The sequence below is a fragment of the Pseudophryne corroboree genome, chromosome 2 (genome assembly GCF_028390025.1).
Source record: "Pseudophryne corroboree isolate aPseCor3 chromosome 2, aPseCor3.hap2, whole genome shotgun sequence".
In the NCBI taxonomy this organism is placed as follows: Eukaryota; Metazoa; Chordata; class Amphibia; order Anura; family Myobatrachidae; genus Pseudophryne; species Pseudophryne corroboree.
Window position 1 is genome coordinate 152,605,000 of NC_086445.1, and position 20,276 is coordinate 152,625,275.

Below are 20,276 nucleotides of genomic sequence, written 5' to 3' on the forward strand. Positions count from 1 at the left end.
TATCCCTGGACATCAAGGATGCTTACCTGAATGTCCCCATTTACCATCCTCACCAGGAGTACCTCAGATTTGTGGTACGGGATTGCCATTACCAAGTCCAGACACTGCCGTTTGGACTGTACACGGCACCGAGGGTGTTTACCAAGGTAATGGCCGAAATGATGATACTCCTTCGAAAAAAGGGAGTTTTAATTATCCCGTACTTGGACGATCTCCTTATAAAGGCGAGGTCCAAGGAGCAGTTGTTAGTCGGGGTAGCACTATCTCGGAAAGTGCTACAACAGCACGGTTGGATTCTAAACATTCCAAAGTCACAGCTGGTTCCTACGACACGTCTACTGTTCCTGGGGATGGTTCTGGACACAGACCAGAAAAAAGTGTTTCTCCCGGAGGAGAAAGCCAAGGAGCTGTCATCTCTAGTCAGAGACCTCCTGAAGCCGAAACAGGTATCGGTGCATCATTGCACACGAGTCCTGGGAAAAATGGTAGTTTCCTACGAAGCAATCCCATTCGGCAGGTTCCATGCAAGAACTTTTCAGTGGGACCTGTTGGACAAGTGGTCCGGATCGCATCTTCAGATGCATCGGCTGATAACCCTGTCTCCAAGGACCAGGGTATCGCTACTGTGGTGGCTGCAGAGTGCCCATCTTCAAGAGGGCCGCAGGTTCGGCATACAGGACTGGGTCCTGGTGACCACGGATGCCAGCCTTTGAGGCTGGGGGGCAGTCACACAGGGAAGAAACTTCCAGGGACTTTGGTCAAGTCAGGAGACTTCCCTACACATAAATATTCTGGAACTGAGGGCCATTTACAATGCCCTGAGTCAGGCAAGGCCTCTGCTTCAAAACCAGCCGGTACTGATCCAATCAGACAACATCACGGCAGTCGCCCATGTAAACCGACAGGGCGGCACAAGAAGCAGGATGGCGATGGCAGAAGCCACAAGGATTCTCTGATGGGCGGAAAATCACGTGTTAGCACTGTCAGCAGTGTTCATTCCGGGAGTGGGTAACTGGGAAGCAGACTTCCTCAGCAGACACGATCTACACCCGGGAGAGTGGGGACTTCATCCAGAAGTCTTCCAACTGATGGTAAACCGTTGGGAAAGGCCACAGGTGGACATGATGGCGTCCCGCTTAAACAAAAAACTAGATAAATATTGCGCCAGGTCAAGAGACCCTCAGGCAATAGCTGTATACGCTTTAGTGACACCGTGGGTGTACCAGTCGGTTTATGTGTTTCCCCCCTCTGCCTCTCATACCAAAGGTACTGAGAATAATAAGAAGGCGAGGAGTAAGAACGATACTCGTGGTTCCGGATTGGCCAAGAAGAGCTTGGTAACCAGAACTTCAAGAAATGATATCATAGGACCCATGGCCTCTACCGCTCAGACAGGATCTGCTACAGCTGGGGCCCTGTCTGTTCCAAGACTTACCGCGACTGCGTTTGACGGCATGGCGGTTGAACACCGGATCCTAAAGGAAAAGGGCATTCCGGAGGAAGTCATTCCTACGCTGATTAAAGCTAGGAAAGAAGTAACCGCAAACCATTATCGCCGTGTTTGGCAAAAATATGTTGCGTGGTGTGAGGCCAGGAAGGCCCCAACGGAGGAATTTCAGCTGGGTCGATTTCTGCACTTCCTACAGTCAGGGGTGACTATGGGCCTAAAATTGGGTTCCATTAAGGTCCAGATTTCGGCTCTGTCGATTTTCTTCCAGAAAGAACTGGCTTCACTGCCTGAAGTTCAGACTTTTGTAAAGGGAGTGCTGCATATTCAGCCCCTTTTGTGCCTCCAGTGGCACCTTGGGATCTCAACGTGGTGTTGAGGTTCTTAAAATCACATTGGTTTGAACCACTTAAAACCGTGGATCTAAAATATCTCACGTGGAAAGTGGTCATGTTATTGGCCTTGGCTTCGGCCAGGCGTGTGTCAGAATTGGCGGTTTTGTCATGTAAAAGCCCTTATCTGATTTTCCATATGGATAGGGCGGAATTGAGGACTCGTCCCCAGTTTCTCCCTAAGGTGGTATCAGCTTTTCAGTTGAACCAACCTATTGTGGTGCCTGCGGCTACTAGGGACTTGGAGGATTCCAAGTTACTGGACGTAGTCAGGGCCTTGAAAATTTATGTTTCCAGGACGGCTAGAGTCAGGAAAACTGACTCGCTATTTATCCTGTATGCACCCAACAAACTGGGTGCTCCTGCTTCTAAGCAGACTATTGATCGCTGGATTTGTAGCACAATTCAGCTGGCGCATTCTGCGGCTGGACTGCCGCATCCTAAATCTGTAAAAGCCCATTCCACAAGGAAGGTGGGCTCATCTTGGGCGGCTGCCCGAGGGGTCTCGGCTTTACAACTTTGCCGAGCTGCTACTTGGTCAGGGGCAAACACGTTTGCAAAATTCTACAAATTTGATACCCTGGCTGAGGAGGACCTTGAGTTCTCTCATTCGGTGCTGCAGAGTCATCCGCACTCTCCCACCCGTTTGGGAGCTTTGGTATAATCCCCATGGTCCTTTCGGAGTTCCCAGCATCCACTAGGACGTTAGAGAAAATAAGATTTTACTCACCGGTAAATCTATTTCTCGTAGTCCGTAGTGGATGCTGGGCGCCCATCCCAAGTGCGGATTGTCTGCAATACTTGTACATAGTTATTGTTAACAAAAGGGTTATTGTTGAGCCATCTGTTGAGAGGCTCAGTGTTTTCATACTGTTAACTGGGTATAGTATCACGAGTTATACGGTGTGATTGCTGTGGCTGGTATGAGTCTTACCCGGGATTCAAAATCCTTCCTTATTGTGTCAGCTCTTCCGGGCACAGTATCCTAACTGAGGCTTGGAGGAGGGTCATAGTGGGAGGAGCCAGTGCACACCAGGTGACCTAAAGCTTTCTTTAGTTGTGCCCAGTCTCCTGCGGAGCCGCTATTCCCCATGGTCCTTTCGGAGTTCCCAGCATCCACTACGGACTACGAGAAATAGATTTACCGGTGAGTAAAATCTTATTTTTACAGTAATTTTCTCTCGACTCCCTTGATTAACAACTTAACTGACTATTTATTTTGCCAAAACCCGCTCCGAATTTTTTTTTTTTTTATGAGTGAATTAGAACATGAATTTAACCCTATCCCAAATGTTTTTTTTCTTCGTTCAAACATCAAAACATCGATCGGGAACATTGCAGCTTTTTTTTTTTTTTTTTTTGAAAGCCAGGACAGCCACCAGGTATACAGGGGGGGGGGGGGGGGGGTTGCGGGTTGCTAGGGGGGGAGATGTTAATTTATACTCCCCTGCGGCTGCCATTATCTTAAGCCGCTGGAGGGGGATCCTGCCGTGCTGACCGATCAGCAGTGATCGGCAGCACGGCAATCAGTAAGGGAGAGTGCAGGGAGGCAGAGGGACCTTGCGGTCCCTCTTAACAGCAGCAGCGGAGGGAAGTTTCTCTTCCCTGCCACTGCTAACACTCTGACTGGTCGCATCCTGTGCGACCAGGTCAGAGAGAGCACTTGCAGGCATGGTCGCATCTGATGAGACCATTCCAGGCAAGTGGTTAATACACCTAAATCTTCCTCAACAAATGCCCTATAAAATTGTATCAATAGTGGTTCAGCATGTCTTGAGATTATCCCATATAAAATCCAGAGGCGGCACTCCGCAAATAATCAGGTGAAGCAACGTTTCAGTGCTTTAATGCGCTTTTGTCAAGCACAACAGCATTTTATGCTTGACAAAAAAGCATTAAAGCTCTGAAACGTCTATCAATCAAAATTAGGGAGATTGTATTGTAGATTGTAAATGTATTAAGTCATTCCACTTAAGATTCTCCTTTTCAATTGTTATTCTGTGTGTTCTGCACTATTCATGACATCAATTTGATGGAATATTAATCTTATACTGTGTTAGAAGCTCACTTTCTTACAAACAAGGTACAAAATGTCATTAATCTCAAGCTGGGTAGACACCTATAAAATTGTCAGCCCATTCTCCCGATATCGGGTGAACGGCCGTTGATTATATAGTTGTGTATGCAGTGCCGACGGAGCGTTACCCGATAAATGGCTTATAACGCTCCTGCAACGGTCTGAACTGGGAGATGCATCTCAAGTGCTGCATAGCCGCCCCCAAAACCCCTACCCCTGTCCCCATAGATGAGCTTCTTCACCAGCTCACAAGGGTCACGGCTTGATACGTACTGCTCGGCTGATCGGGAGTGTTTAACCCTGTTATCCGGGGATCAAACAGGTGTGTACCTAGCTTTAAGCCTCAAGGAGATTCTATTCATATTGGGTATGACATACCTTTATACAGTATATAGCCCATTGGAAATCTTGATCTATAAAGAACTTGAGACAAGGGACTAACCTCATCATGTGAACAAGTCTATGGTACCATTACTATCTGGAAGTAGACCGTGAGTTCCAGCTGCCTTCTATAGCGAATATGAAGCGAGACAAGGAAATGGCGTACAGTGTTCTGGAACTTGATCGGATACTTGGTACATTTGAGAGAGGAATGAGCTATTTGTGGACATTTATTTTTAAATATCAACCTATAAATAATATGATGGGCAACAGCTCCCTGGAAAACTCAGGATTAAGGAATTTGGTATTTGAATACTTTCAAAAAATTTGTATTTAACATGATTCCTTTCATCCGCTTTAATCTTGCATTTTAACAAAATTATTGACGATAATTCATATAGTGAAATAACTACTTATGGGTTTTTGTCCTTAAATAGCGGGAGTACTGACTGTTATGCCTTATTCACATGTCACATCGTAAGCAAGACTCTCCAATGTATTGTATCATTATTGTGTCTCTTCTTAGCACACACATCCTGGTGGACCCAACAGATGAAGAAGAGAATTTAGCCACTGGGCTACTGACCATTGTGATTGACGAAGATGGAAGGTTATGTACTGTTCGGAAACCAGGTAATTCTTTTACAATTTAAAAAAATAAATAAATCCAACTTCCTAAACTCCTAAGTGTGCAGATATATATTCACAAGCAGTGGCGGCCCCAGAGGTGGAGCTGCAGCACAGTCCAAAATTCAAATAGGGGAGACACAACAACTGCCAGTGAGTCAGTTTGAAATGGAAGTTGATGGCAGTTGGTGTGGCTTCTCTATTTGAATTTTGGACTGCGCTGCAGCCCTACCTCTGGTGCCGCCACTGTTCACAAGTGAATTTAGTGTGACACACTATAAGACAATAACCAGATATCATGTACAGCAGAGAAGAGACTTGGCCAATTTCTACATTCGTAACAGGATGTCTTCTGACTTTGTCAGTATTACAACCACCTTCGCTTGCCGCCACTAAGAGCACCCGATTCCCCTTTTATTTGTCCCTAAATTGTACTTTTACTAAAACCTTAGAATGACCTGCAAGTGGGAGATCCACATTCTGTGAATCTGATAGAACACTGTACATTCATTTTTTTCCTTGTATACAAGTGGAGGTCTGTGTAGGTTTAAATTTAACCTGTAATATACAATTATGTGAAGAGGGACATTCCCTGAAGATTATGAAGCCATTTGAATTGGATTAAACCATAAGAGGAATGTTGTTTACCCCAGCTCTGTTCCTAGTCTGCGCTTATTGATTAATAATATTTACTAATATAGAGCAAGCCTATTCCCTTGCACTTTACAATTGGAATAAAACAGTAAAAAAAAATCAAGACTGGATCATGACAGACAGAGGGCCCTGCTTATAAACGATATCATACTGTGGTCTAGATGCATCATTGCTTGGAGAGTGATAAAATTAAGTGATAAACTGCCAACCAACCAGCTCCTAAATGTCATTTTTCAACCAGGGCCTGTGACATGGGAGTTAGGAGTTGATTGGCCAGTACTTTATCACCTTCCATTTCATTACTCTCCAAGCTATGATGCATCTAGCCCTGTGTCTGACGTGCAGTAATCACTGGGTCGCCCTAGCAGGTAGTAACAGGCTATTTCTTACAGATGGTAAGATCCAATGATTAATTTCCTGTGTGCTGCATACTGAATGTGATCATAGAGCACCCACACCACAAGGAATTGTCCAACAAGATCAGCGAGTGTTAGAAATGAGCAGACAGTCGAGACGTTTTATTTTATCCCATGTAAATGAACTCAATGGGGCATATCCAATTACTGCAGTACATTACAGTGGGAAATTCGATCACCCAGGGCTATCCTGTTAGCCCCAATAAGACGGCACAAGCTTCTGGACTGTACCGGGTGCCTGCTCCTGACAGCTCCCGGTGCAGCGCTCCCCCTAGTCACATGACCGCTTTCCTGTCATGTAACCGCTGCTGGGTTTATGCAGGTTACGACGCTGCCCAGGCTTCCCCCAGTGCGGAAAGTGCCAGGTCCCGGGCCGCGGCACCCTCCCTGCAGCAGGCATGGGACACTGCAGGTCGCCACAGTTATCTAGGATTTTGTGGCAGGCAAAACTAAATCCCTGGAAACAGCCCTGCTTCTCACAAAAACACACAGGTTTCACTGAACCTTTGTGTTTTCGGGATGAAAGCTGTTTTTTAATGGCAATCCTAATTGGATAGCCTGTAAAAAAAAAAAAAAAAAAACCCCGAAAAAAATAAAATAAAACCAGGATGTTTTATCTCCTGTAATAGGATACCGCCCAAGTACTGATATAAGACAGGGTGGCAAAGTGATGGATCGGAGAATGTGAGTAAACAAGTGGTAAGGGCCTAGCAAGATTAATGATTTTGATCAAGCTTACTTTTTCTCTCTCAGTGATTTGCAATTAACCTACTCTGTTAAAGGCAAATCACCATGTAAACCTTCACTTTTACAAAATTCAAAAAAAATGACATCTCTGAAATCAGCAGTTTGAAGTGTTGCGCCAGGCGATCTCCAAAATCTGTCACTTGTTCCAGGCAGTTGGTTGGATTTCCTATTCATTTCAATGAGTGCAGAAAGCCCATAAAATTAATATGTATATTTTATTTAAGAAAAAAAAAAAATGAAATCATTGTGAATTTACACGCCCTGAATGTCAAGGCTCACTGCAAGATATTCATGATAGTTTGTCATTGCTTTAACTGGACTGGAAGCTAGTAGCTGCTCGGCCTATTACAAGTGACCAGCATGATGCATTGCTTTTGATTGGCTGAGGGTTTTTTTTCCCGTTCATTTTTGTTGGCAATTCATTTAAATGGGCTTCGTATGCTCAATAAAAATATAGAAATATGTTGTCTGTTCGAATAAATGGGAAAAGCAGCCATTTCCTCAGCACAGTACAATTACTTGGATTTAAAATAAATGTTTCATACAGTAGATTGGACAGTTTGGGGGAGTTAACCATTTATTTATGGCAATGCTGGGCATTACTAACTTCAGTCACCCATACATGGATTTGCCTCGGTGTATACATCACCTTGTGTACAATCTCTGTCTGTATAATGGGGTAAATTCAGTTAGCCGCCGTGCTTATTGCGTGGCTGCAGCTCTGCCCTGAGCTGTTCAGTTATGGCCACTACCCCGCACAGAAGGTTCACTTAACATGAATTTTTCCTCATAGCCTGAAAGAAAGGCGCAGATATAACATGTGCAGAGAGAGTTAGATTTGGGTGGGTTATTTTGTTTCTGTGCAGGGTAAATACTGGCTGCTTTATTATTACACTGCAATTTAGAGATTTCCGTTTGAACACACCCCACCCAAATCTAACTCTCACTGCACATGTTATATCTGCCCCCCCCCCTTCACACTAGGGTGGTGGTCCATGCCACGATCCGAGGGATAATATAATAGGGTGGTGAGCGCTTGTCACCAAGCCCGAAGCATGGCGAGTGGACACGTTGTGCTCGATGTCAGGATTTTGACTGTTGGGATTGTCTTTTGAACACCGGGATCCCGACTGTCGGGAAATCCTACTGAATCCGCCTGTAACCGGCATGAACGCTGCAAATGTGCAACTCTGTCTATGCGCCCATGACATGTCAATATGCCAATTTATCCATTGGCAAAAAGTGGCTGAGATGCATCTGATTCAAAATCAAGCGTATATGATCTAAGTTGTATATGTAGGCCACAACGCATGCACCATTGCTACAAATCATGACATGTAGCTGTATTTGGCATTGTCTGTAACTCAGAATCAGGCCCAATGTGTGATCAAGATACAGTAGCGTCCACTATACAGCTATTTTCAAATACCTTTTAAACCGTTGCCTAATGACAAGGTAGCACTGCTCTGTTTCACCCTTGCAGAGATTACCTTTATATGAATCACATCATACAGGACACTCACATTATGATGGGGAAATTAGGCTGTAACCATTATTGCCCATATTTGGCTAAAGCTAGGTACACACTGTCAGATTTGTTTTGGTCGGCCTGACAATCTGACAATTTTTCGGGAAATTGTAGGCACCAATATATATATCAGCTACGCACTAAAAGATTTTATTTGTAAAGTTACCACTTTTCTGTCACGTCACACTGCATTTGTATATGTCCGCCCACAAGGAGGCTGATGTAGTGAGAGGAAAACATAGGAAATATGGGCAGATTTTTGAGAGAGCGCACACACTCTGCTCAATATCTGAAGATTGTGGCAGATATTTTTGGTTTGGGACGATAGACTGGAAAATCGATTGTTCGTGTGTGAGGGCAAGATTTTCCTGAATTATCGGCGAAACGCCGTCACGATCGTTCGTACACACTATACAATAACTTTGGTCATTCTTCCAATTATTGGCAAATCGGACCAATAATTGTATAGTGTGTACCTAGCTTTAGTAGCCTAGATCTTATCAGTGTCTGATGTTCTCTAGTCTGTATAAACTTGCTCACACACGTGTACGTAAATACCTGTCGTTTTAATTAAGCAACAACTCATAGCATTAGCCACTAGTTTTCAAGTTGATCTAATAAAAGGCAGATTGTGCTCACATTATGTACTATTAAACGGTCATCTATCCCACATCTGTGACATTTTGCTTGTGAGCGAAGATAACACAAATAGGAGAATTACCAGCTGTTTCTCTGCAAGTGATAGATTACCTGGGGAGATCTCACCAGTATTAGGCTGTTCCCCATGTGCTCTGTACAGGTGTGGCCCTTGGCTCATGCCTAACAATGAAACCATTACTTATCTACAAACTTGTATTAAAACAAGACCCCTATTTAGGGCAGTTTCCTCCTGATTTCTGCTCGGTCTGTAGGAAGAGCTGGTTATGTGTTGTTTTCTCATCAAACAGGTGGGAGCGCCCTTTCAGCAGAGAAACTTCAGGACTGTATCAGTCGAGCAGTCACCAGACACAAAGAGGTGCAGACTCTGCTGGACGAAGTTCTGCTCAGTGTTGAGACCAAATAAAGTTTTTTTTTCTTTTTCTTTTATGAACATGTAAAAAGCTGTATTTGTTATAGTGATGCGCACCTTTTTTTATACTAAATAAAACAATCCCTTTGCTACAAGTAAAGTGTTCTCTATACAATCGTAGTGTCAGTCTTTTTTTTTTTTGTTAGTTGTACCTTTAAAACCATTTTAAAATGTTCTCCTGTGTGAAATAGCTATCATCACCTTTTTTTTTTAAATATAATTCAATGGCTTCAATTAAGTCATCTTATCACAATGCTTCATAGACTTTAGTGATGTAGTTATAACCTTTAAAACTATAGCAGACAAGCATTTGTTGGCAGATGGGTTGTTCGGGTTCTTTTCCTAGTCACTGGTGGATATGAATGGGCTGATCTCAGGTTTTTGGACTCATGGTGAAGTGTCCTCTTCGTTTATTTCTTGATTGGCTGTCTGAATGAGGCGGGTGCTGTAGCGGGGTTTGAGGTGCTGCCATAGCCATTTGGTGTTGCAAGAATTGCAACTGTCAACACAGTGGGAAAAAGAAAAACATAATTTAGCTGTTTCTAATGCACTAAGTAGGTAGCTTAAGCAAAGGCTGTTTATACATACAGAAGGACAGACACATGAATGAGCAGTCATGCAGCATCAGTGGTACCAAAGCAAGTCCTTATAGAGCTTTCTCATCCTCATTTTATTCCTTTGTTACAGCTCCCTACACATAGAAGAGGTTCTCCAATTCTGAACATCACCTGCTAATAAGTGTGACCCCACCTCTTAGCTTTACTGTAGGGTCCCCTTGTTGCCTGCTTTCAGTTCAGGGATGTCTGCAGATGTGCAGTGGAAAGTAAAGTAGGGCTGCAGCATGAACCAGCGCAGGTATTCCAGCGGCTAGGAGAGGATTAGACTGACCACATACTATACTTATAGAGCCATTCTAATGTTTCTCTCCTCCGCAAGCTGTCACCACTGAATAGCATACAGCAGGAGTAGGGATCCCGTGGCACGCCAGCTGCTGTGGAACTACACATCCGAGCATGCCGTGCCACCATTTTGCTGTTAGTGCATGCGAAAACTTTGGCTGGGATGTGTAGTTCCACAGCTTGCCTTCCCCTGGCATTAAATGTAATATGTCTGCCTAAATAAAGTGGACGTTACTTTTTTTTTTTTTTAATGAGCCCTGCTAAGAGCAATTGTCTGCAAACAATTCCAGTGTTGGTTTTATCATCATTCAAAATGTATTAAATGTGTCTAATAAATGGGCTACAATATGATTTCATGTAGAGAGGCGTCTCCAACTCTCATCAAATGCCACCAATCCCTACTCTATAACCTGCATCTAGGTTCCTGCATGGTTCCGGTATGAATGGTCGACCATGTTATGGTCAACAGTCATTAGGTCGACCACTATTGGTCGACATGGACAAATGGTCGACACATGAAAATGTTCAACACATGAAAGGTACACGCATGAAAAGGTCAACACAAGTTTTTTTTTTTTAGTTTTTTTTGTGTCGTTTTCTGCGTAAAGTGATGGGGAACCCCAATTAGTGCACCCCTGCGCTCGGCACAGATAACCGTTCCCAATCGTAGTCCACGTGGATCGTGAAGTATGGAAAAGTTCCCCAAAAGAAAAAAAAGTGAAAAACCCATGTCGACCTTTCATGTGTCGACCAATAGTGGTCAACCTAATGACTGTTGACTATAACACGGTCGACCATCCAAACTGATACCGTTCCTGCATGCAGGGCACAGCAGCAATTGGGTTTTTCATGCAGTTTTCCTTTCCCATGCTAGGAATATTTACAACTTTTCTGTTTAAATGCGACTGGAATAAGGAAATTTCTGATGCTTCATTTAATGTTCTTATGTGCAGGCTTTCATCATTTCACCATACTATATTCAGATAGTTACAGTGCTGAAGAAGCGGTACTACTCTGTTTTGCAACATCTGCAAGAGCTACTTCTGTGCAGGATTACTTGTATGTGCTGCTGCGTGGCTTGCTGTTGCTGCAGTTGTAAGGCAGGAGAGAGCTGCAGGTTCGGGTGTGGAAGTTTGTGCCCGGGTCTGTTCGCAGCAGAGCCGAGTGGTGATAAAACTACGGAGAGGAGAAGGGGAGAGCAGGTAGGTCAAGAGGTTAAAACATCGGAGTCTGGACATGGAAGAGTTGGGACACCAATGATACAAGTATGTGCTCTATTTGTAATGTACTTCTTTCAGGAAATATTAGCTTCAAGACTACACTAACATGAGGTTACTAAATTACAAATAGATAGTAACCACAAAACTAATTCTGTCCCCTAATAGAAAAACATATTTAGCTGTTCAGCGAGCTTAATGGATGATGTAAAAACCACAAAAATTGCAATCTGAGATAATTTAAGTCTACTTAACATTAAATTATAATGTAAGTATAGCCTAATAATACAACGTTCCAAGTTCCTTTTTGCAAGAGTTACTAGCTCAAAGAATAAAATGGAGTGTTAATGCAGTCCAGGGGAAAGGTGGTTTATTACAAAGTACATGCAGATTTGAAATAGAATAGGCACATTACTTTAGTTACTAGAGGCCTGGATTTGATTCCGCACAGATATGTGGTAACTAAGGATTATTTCTCTATCGTCCTAGTGGATGCTGGGGTTCCTGAAAGGACCATGGGGAATAGCGGCTCCGCAGGAGACAGGGCACAAAAGTAAAGCTTTTCCGATCAGGTGGTGTGCACTGGCTCCTCCCCCTATGACCCTCCTCCAGACTCCAGTTAGATTTTTGTGCCCGGCCGAGAAGGGTGCAATTCTAGGTGGCTCTCCTAAAGAGCTGCTTAGAGAAAGTTTAGCTTAGGTTTTTTATTTTACAGTGAGTCCTGCTGGCAACAGGATCACTGCAACGAGGGACTGAGGGGAGAAGAAGTGAACTCACCTGCGTGCAGGATGGATTGGCTTCTTGGCTACTGGACATCAGCTCCAGAGGGACGATCACAGGTACAGCCTGGATGGTCACCGGAGCCGCGCCGCCGGCCCCCTTGCAGATGCTGAAGTTAGAAGAGGTCCAGAATCGGCGGCTGAAGACTCTGACAGACTTCTAAAGGTAGCGCACAGCACTGCAGCTGTGCGCCATTTTCCTCTCAGCACACTTCACACGCTGTCACTGAGGGTGCAGGGCGCTGGGGGGGGGGCGCCCTGGGAGGCAAATGTAAACCTATATACTGGCTAAAAATACCTCACATATAGCCCCCAGAGGCTATATGGAGATATTTAACCCCTGCCAAACTTCACTAAAGAGCGGGAGACGAGCCCGCCGGAAAAGGGGCGGGGCCTATCTCCTCAGCACACAGCGCCATTTTTTCTCTCACAGAAAGGCTGGAGAGAAGGCTCCCAGGCTCTCCCCTGCACTGCACTACAGAAACAGGGTTTAAACAGAGAGGGGGGCACTAATTGGCGATATAAATATATATATAAAGATGCTATTAGGGAGAAACACTTATATAAGGTTGTCCCTATGTAATTATAGCGTTTTTTGGTGTGTGCTGGCAAACTCTCCCTCTGTCTCTCCAAAGGGCTAGTGGGGTCCTGTCCTCTGTCAGAGCATTCCAGGTGTGTGTGCTGTGTGTCGGTACGTGTGTGTCGACATGTATGAGGACGATGTTGGAGGAGGCGGAGAAATTGCCTGTAATGGTGATGTCACTCTCTAGGGAGTCGACACCGGAATGGATGGCTTATTTAGGGAATTACGTGAAAATGTCAACACGCTGCAAGGTCGGTTGACGACATGAGACGGCCGACAAACAATTAGTACCGGTCCAGGCGTCTCAGAAACACCGTCAGGGGTTTTTAAAAAAACGCCCATTTACCTCAGTCGGTCGACACAGACACAGACACGGACACTGAATCCAGTGTCGACGGTGAATAAACAAACGTATTCCTCATTAGGGCCACACGTTAAGGGCAATGAAGGAGGTGTTACATATTTCTGATACTACAAGTACCACAAAAAAGGGTATTATGTGGGAGTGAAAAAACTACCTGTAGTTTTTCCTGAATCAGATAAAATAAAATGAAGTGTGTGATGATGCGTGGGTTTACCCCGATAGCAAATATTGGCGTTATACCCTTTCCCGCCAGAAGTTAGGGCGCGTTGGGAAACACCCCTTAGGGTGGATAAGGCGCTCACACGCTTATCAAGTGGCGTTACCGTCTCCAGATACGGCCGCCCTCAAGGAGCCAGCTGATAGGCAGCTGGAAAAATATCCTAAAAAGTATATACACACATACGGTGGTTATACTGCGACCAGCGATCGCCATCAGCCTGGAGATGCAGTGCTGGGTTGGCTTGGTCGAATTCCCTGACTAAAAATATTTTATTGATATAGAGCATTTAATAGGATGCATTCTATATATATGTATGCGAGATGCACAGAGGGATATTTGCACTCTGGCATCAAGATAAGTGCGTTGTCCATATCTCCCAGAAGATGTCATGGACACGACAGTGGTCAGGTGATACAGATCCCATACGGCACATGGAAGTATTGCCGTATAAAGGGAAGGAGTTATTTGGGGTCGGTCCATCGGACCTGGGGGCCACGGCTACAGCTGGGAAATCCAACCTTTTTACCCCAAGTTACATCTCAGCAGAAAAAGACACTGTCTTTTCAGCCTCAATCCTTCCGTTTCCCATGTGGGCAAGCGGGCAAAAGGCCAGTCATATCTGCCCAGACATAGAGGAAAGGGAAGTAGACTGCAGCAGGCAGCCCCTTCCCAGGAAAAGAAGCCCTCCACCGCGTCTGCCAAGTCCTCAGCGTGACGCTGGGGCCGTGCAAGCGGACTCAGGTGAGGTGGGGGGGTAGTCTCAAGAGTCTCAGCGCGCAGTGGGATCACTCGCAAGTTGACCCCTAGATCGTACAAGTATTATCCCAGGGGTACAGATTGGAGAGTCGAGACATTTTTTCCTCGCAGGTTCCTGAAGCCTGCTTTACCAACGGCTCTCTCCGACAGGGAGGCAGTATTGGGAAAAAATTCACAAGCTGTATTTCCAGCAGGTGATAATCAAAGTACCCCTCCTACAACAAGGAAAAGGGTATTAGTCTTCCACACTATATTGTGGTACTGAAGCCAGACGGCTTGGTGAGACATAGTCTAAATCTGAAATCTTTGAACACTTACATAAAAAGGTTCAAATCAAGATGGAGTCACTCAGAGCAGTGATAGAGAACCGGAAAAAAGGGGACTATATGGTGTCCCTGGACATCAAGGATTACCTCCATGTCCAAATTTGCCCTTCTCAACAAGGGTACCTCTGGTTCGTGATACAGAACTGTCAATATCAGTTTCAGACGCTGCCGTTGAATTATCCACGGCACCCCGGGCCTTTACCAAGGTAATGGCCGAAAAGATGATTCTTAAAAGAAGAAAGGCATCTTAATTATCCCTTACTTGGACGATATCCTGAAAGGGGCAAGTTTCCAGAGAACAGTTGGAGGTCGGAAAAGAACTATCTAAAGTAGTTCTACGACAGCACGAGTGGATTCTAAATATTCCAAAAATCGCAGCTGTTTTCCGATGATACGTCTGCTGTTCCTAGGAATGATTCTGGGCATAGTCCAGAAAGAGGTATTTCTCCTGGAGGGGAAAGCCAGGGAGTTATCCGACCTAGTCAGAAACCTCCTAAAACCAGGCCAAGTATCAGTGCATCAATGCACAGGAGTCCTGGGAAAAATGGTGGCTTCTTACGAAGCGATTCCATTCGGCAGATCTCACGCAAAAACTTTTCAGGGGGATTTGCGGGACGAATGGTCCGGATCGCATCTTCAGATGCATCAGCGGATAACCCTGTCTCCAAGGACAAGGGTGTCTCTTCTGTGGGGGCTGCAGAGTGCTCATCTTCTAGAGGGCAGCACATTCAGCATTCAGGACTGTGTTCTGGTGACCACGGATGCCAGTCTGAGAGGCTGGGGAACAGTCACACAGGGAAGAAATTTCCAAGGAAGTGTGGTCAAGTCTGGAGATTTCTCTCCACATGAATATACTGGAGCTAAGGGCAATTTACGATGCTCTGAGCCTAGGAAGACCTCTGCTTCAAAGTCAACCGGTGCTGATCCAGTAGGACATCATCATGGCAGTCGCCCACGTAAACAGACGGGGCGGCACAAGAAGCAGGAGGGCAATGACAGCAAGGATTCTTCGCTGGGCGAAAAATCATGTGATAACACTGTCAGCAGTGTTCATTCCGGGAGTGGACAACTAGGAAGATTTCCTCAGCATGAATGAATTCCACCCGGAAAAGTGGGAACTTCATCTGGAAGTTTCCACATGTTTGTAAACCGTTGGGAAAGACCAAAGGTGGTTATGATGGCGTCCCACATGAAGCGCCAGGTCTAGAGACCCTCAGGCAATAGCTGGGACGCTCTGGTAACACCGTGGGTGTACCAGTCGGTGTATGTGTTCCCTCCTCTGCCTTTCATACCCAGTGTATGGAGAATGATAGGAAGGAGAGGAGTAAGAACTATACTCGTGGCTCCGGTTTGGCCAAGAAGAACTTGGTACCCGGAACTTCAAGAGATAGGATCTTGATTCAGCAAGAATCATGTCTGTTCCATGACTTACCGCAGCCGCGTTGACGGGTGAACGCCGGATCCTAAGGGAAAAAGGCATTCCGGAAGAGGTCATCCCTACCCTGGTCAGAGCCAGGAAGGAGGTGACCGCACAACATTATCACTGCTTAGGTGAAAATGTGTTCCATGGTGTGAGGCCAGGAAGGCTCCACGGAAGAATTTCAACTAGGTTAATTCCTACATTTCCTGCAAACAGGAGTGTATATGGGTCTCAAATTGGGGTCCATTAAGGTTCAAATTTCGACCGGTCGATTTTCTTCCAGAAAGAAATTGGCTTCAGTTCCTGAAGTCCAGAAGTTGTTAAGGGAGTACTGCATATACAACCCCCTTTTGATGTCTCCAGTGGCACTGGGCGATCTCAACGTAGTTTGGGATTCCTAAAATCACATTGGTTTAAACAACTCAAATCTGTGGATTTGATATATCTCACATGGAAAGCGACCATGCTGTTGGTCCTGGCCTCGGCCAGGCGAGTGTCAGAATTGGCGGCTTTATCTCACAAAGCCATATCTGATTGTCCATTCGGACAGAGCAAAGCTGTGGACTCGTCCCCAGTTTCTCCCTAAGGTGGTGTCAGCGTTTCACCTGAACCAGCTTATTGTGGTACCTGCGGCTACTAGGGACTTGGAGGACTCCAAGTTGCTGGATGTTGTCAGGGCCCTGAAAATATAGTTTCCAGGTCGGCTGGAGTCAGGAAATCTGACTTGCTGTTTATCCTGTATGCACCCAACAAGCTGGGTGCTCCTGCTTCTAAGCAGACTATTGCTCGTTGGATTTGTAGTACAATTCAGCTTGCACATTCTGTGGCAGGCTTGCCACAGCAAAAAATATGTAAATGCCCATTCCACAAGGAAGGTGGGCTCATCTTGGGCGGCTGCCCGAGGGGTCTCGGCATTACAACTCTGCCGAGCAGCTACGTGGTCGGGGGAGAACACGTTTGTAAAATTCTACAAATTTGATACCCTGGCAAAAAGAGGACCTGGAGTTCTCTCATTCGGTGCTGCAGAGTCATCCGCACTCTCCCGCCCGTTTGGGAGCTTTGGTATAATCCCCATGGTCCTTTCAGGAACCCCAGCATCCACTAGGACGATAGAGAAAATAAGAATTTACTTACCGATAATTCTATTTCTCGGAGTCCGTAGTGGATGCTGGGCGCCCATCCCAAGTGCGGATTATTCTGCAATACTTGTACATAGTTATTGTTACAAAAATCGGGTTATTGTTGTAGGAAGCCGTCTTTCAGAGGCTCCTTTTGTTATCATACTGTTAACTGGGTTTAGATCACAAGTTGTACGGTGTGATTGGTGTGGCTGGTATGAGTCTTACCCGGGATTCAAAATTCCTCCCTTATTGTGTACGCTCGTCCGGGCACAGTACCTAACTGGAGTCTGGAGGAGGGTCATAGGGGGAGGAGCCAGTGCACACCACCTGATCGGAAAAGCTTTACTTTTGTGCCCTGTCTCCTGCGGAGCCGCTATTCCCCATGGTCCTTTCAGGAACCCCAGCATCCACTACGGACTCCGAGAAATAGAATTATCGGTAAGTAAATTCTTATTTTAATGAGTACCAGTATATTTTAAATACCTAGGCAGAATGCCATATTAAATTGAACTGGTGGTACACCCTGAAGTCAGTAATTGCTGACTGTACAGCAATTGGCAAGAAAAAGAAATTAGACTTCTTTGTGGGTGTACTCTTGAAATTAATAATTTCGAAAACTTGGTAAAGAAAGTAAAATGTAACTTTTAATAAAGTCGTTAAGAAATAAATCTCCTATGGGTCATAGACATAACATACATATTGCACAACACAAATTAGTGTTAAAGTTAAAAAGGCGGTTGGCAGTAGGACTCAAATTAGTCCAAAATATCTGATCCCTAATAATTGGGAAATGCCCGGTGGTGAGAAGCCCCGTGAGTATAACTAATATTCAATGATTAGTGGGGCACCTGGAGTACCAGAGATCAGATACAAGAAAAAGTGTGATTCTGCTTTCAATTTTAGACTGGAGTTGTTCCAAGGTTTGCAACCTACTACACCAAGTCTTCCCTGGTAGTCGGCCACCAGGTACTGCCCCGGCCCTCTGTTTACGGTTTAGCTTCCAAGATCGGACGGGATTGGGCACAAGCAGTGAGGTATGATGGTAGGTTAAGCGTATATGATGCGTCTGTCTCCCGAATCATTGATGAGAGTTCAGAAACAAGTAATGGAAGAATGGAGAAAAAGAAGCATCTGCTTTTGGTGTTAGATGGTGGGCGAATGTCCCATCAGTTGGAAAACTGCCATGGGAAAGAGTCCCCCAAATCACCAATGAGAGTCCTGAATGGGAAAAATAGACATAACATACATATTGCACATGTACCATAGGAGATTTATTTCTTAAACAACAAGTTAATGTCCCAATTAGATGCCTTTCCATATCTGACCAGCCTTCAGTTTTCATTGAATGGCCATTTAAAAACAGCTAGTACTTGGACTGCATCCAGCCTCACAAAATCCTGCATGTTCTAGCTCGTCATATCATAACTTATCAGACATGTCAGTAATGCACCTCATAGAAGCTAAACTAACACATACTACAGAATATCTGTTGCATGAAAATCTGACTAATGAAGCAATACTAAAAAGTATTATTCAGTGGTTTTAACCTCAACTTAAATAAAACTCATCTCTGCGTACAGCCAACACTGGTTCTGTGAAACATCCACACTTGGGAAGAAGCTCTAAATGTTCTACAAGGCGCCTTTTCAATTAGTAACTGTACAATTCCCATCTGATAAAACACTGAACGTATAATTAGTGTCTGATCTTAGTTTTGTTCATTTCTAATACAGAGCCTGGGTGTAGTCTCCGTAGAATATGAACTTTTTTTTTTGGTTCTTTTAACTAAAAGGAAGTTGTTGGGTTTTTTTTTATACATTCCAACTTTATGGAAGCCTGCTGTAATTTACCCCTTCTTTCCTGCCCAGGGAGAAAAATATTTTTTTAAATGAAAGTTAATGGTCCCCATACATCAGGCTGTCCGTTTCCCCAATGTGCCGAACCACTGAGCCACTGGCCAGCGATGATCAGCGATCTGACTCAGAATAGGGGGAAATGAAACGTTAAAATTGCTTGATTTGCTGATCCCCGGTCGTTTTTGGTCAGACTTGGAAAATGAGGATTTTTAAACGTGTAATATTCCCGATACCAGAACCCATTTGTCGGGGGTTTGGGACATTGCCCCAATAGATTTTTAATGTATGGGGCCAAAAGCCTTAAAAGAGAAAATTACCATTTTTACGAAGTTAGATTTATTTTCCCATAAATGTGGACTAAAATTGAGAAAAGTAATCTTAACAGAATGCCGGTATCACTGGATATTTGCTTTTATTAATAAACATGGCCAATTAGAGATAAAATCCATAGATGCTTGACAATAAAAAACCCCCACTTAGCTCCCACACTGATAAAATAATGTCCGAGTAAAATTCTGTATAGAATCCCAATAAGTGTTTTTTCTCGATTAAAGCCCATTTAAAATATAGTGTTTCATTCCATAAAAGCTTCATTATTGTCACTACAACACTGTAAATCTGCTACAACAACCTTTTCCCACTACCACCACTAGTCCAGATCTGAGAGGAGTCCGATAAAATGCCGCAGAACTTTGAGGAGACTCAGAGCTGTGCATCCTGAGGATTACATTGGGAAAGACTTATGGACATTCCCTCGAAACAAGCAGGCGACCCCTCATAAGAGCAGTGGATTGCCACTTCTGCTGCATGACTGTTGAGTTAGGACTGATAATGAGCTGATGTGTTGAGAAGGATGTATGGGGGAAACTGACCACATATATACATACCAGCTGCCTGCTGAGGCATGAAACCACCTACTCCTGTCAAGTTAATGACAGCTGCTTGCTGTGAAGATAATGTTTGCTCCTGACTGTTCGATCCTTGCTCCATTCCCTAAAAGTAAACAAAGATTATTTGTATTTGGTTTACTTATCTCCTTTTGCAATATCAAGCATTGGGGCAGATGTATTAACATGGAGAATGCATAAGGAAGTGATAAACCAGTGATCTCTGCAAGGTGATAAAGGCACCAGCCAATCAGCTCCAATATGTAAATTAACAGTTAGGATCTGATTGGCTGGTGCCTTTATCACCTTGCAGAGATCACTGGTTTATCATTTCCTTATGCCTTCTCCAGGTTAAATACATCTGCCCCATTATGAGATATACCATCCACAAGTCGTTTTTGTCCTGCTGCGCCAATTCTGCCATCTAGCAGGACTGGTTGTCCCAGGCTTGGAGGTCTTGTTGATGTTGGTGCTAGACCCAAAAGCTCTTCCTGCATCAACAACTGAGAT

At 44.5% G+C, this 20,276-nt stretch overlaps 2 protein-coding genes across 6 annotated transcripts in view; one reads left to right on the forward strand and one right to left on the reverse strand.

Annotated features, from left to right (window-relative positions):
* The window catches only part of EXOSC8 (exosome component 8), a 116,177-nt gene extending 106,724 nt beyond the window's left edge, over window positions 1-9,453 (forward strand). Inside the window, exons 10-11 of the mRNA XM_063951851.1 lie at window positions 4,824-4,930; window positions 9,217-9,453. Of these exons, the coding sequence (XP_063807921.1) occupies window positions 4,824-4,930; window positions 9,217-9,332 (223 nt within the window). The 3' untranslated portion in view covers window positions 9,333-9,453. The remainder of the gene's footprint in view (window positions 1-4,823; window positions 4,931-9,216) is intronic.
* The window catches only part of SUPT20H (SPT20 homolog, SAGA complex component), a 179,133-nt gene continuing 165,794 nt past the window's right edge, over window positions 6,938-20,276 (reverse strand). For 3 of the 5 annotated variants that reach the window (XM_063951846.1, XM_063951847.1, XM_063951845.1), the window contains 3 exons: window positions 19,767-19,872; window positions 11,295-11,413; window positions 6,938-9,837 (listed from right to left, as the gene is read on the reverse strand). In XM_063951846.1, the coding sequence (XP_063807916.1) occupies window positions 9,712-9,837; window positions 11,295-11,413; window positions 19,767-19,872 (351 nt within the window). In that variant the 3' untranslated portion in view covers window positions 6,938-9,711. The remainder of the gene's footprint in view (window positions 9,838-11,294; window positions 11,414-19,766; window positions 19,873-20,276) is intronic. The other 2 variants (XM_063951849.1, XM_063951848.1) reach the window with 1 other exon arrangement.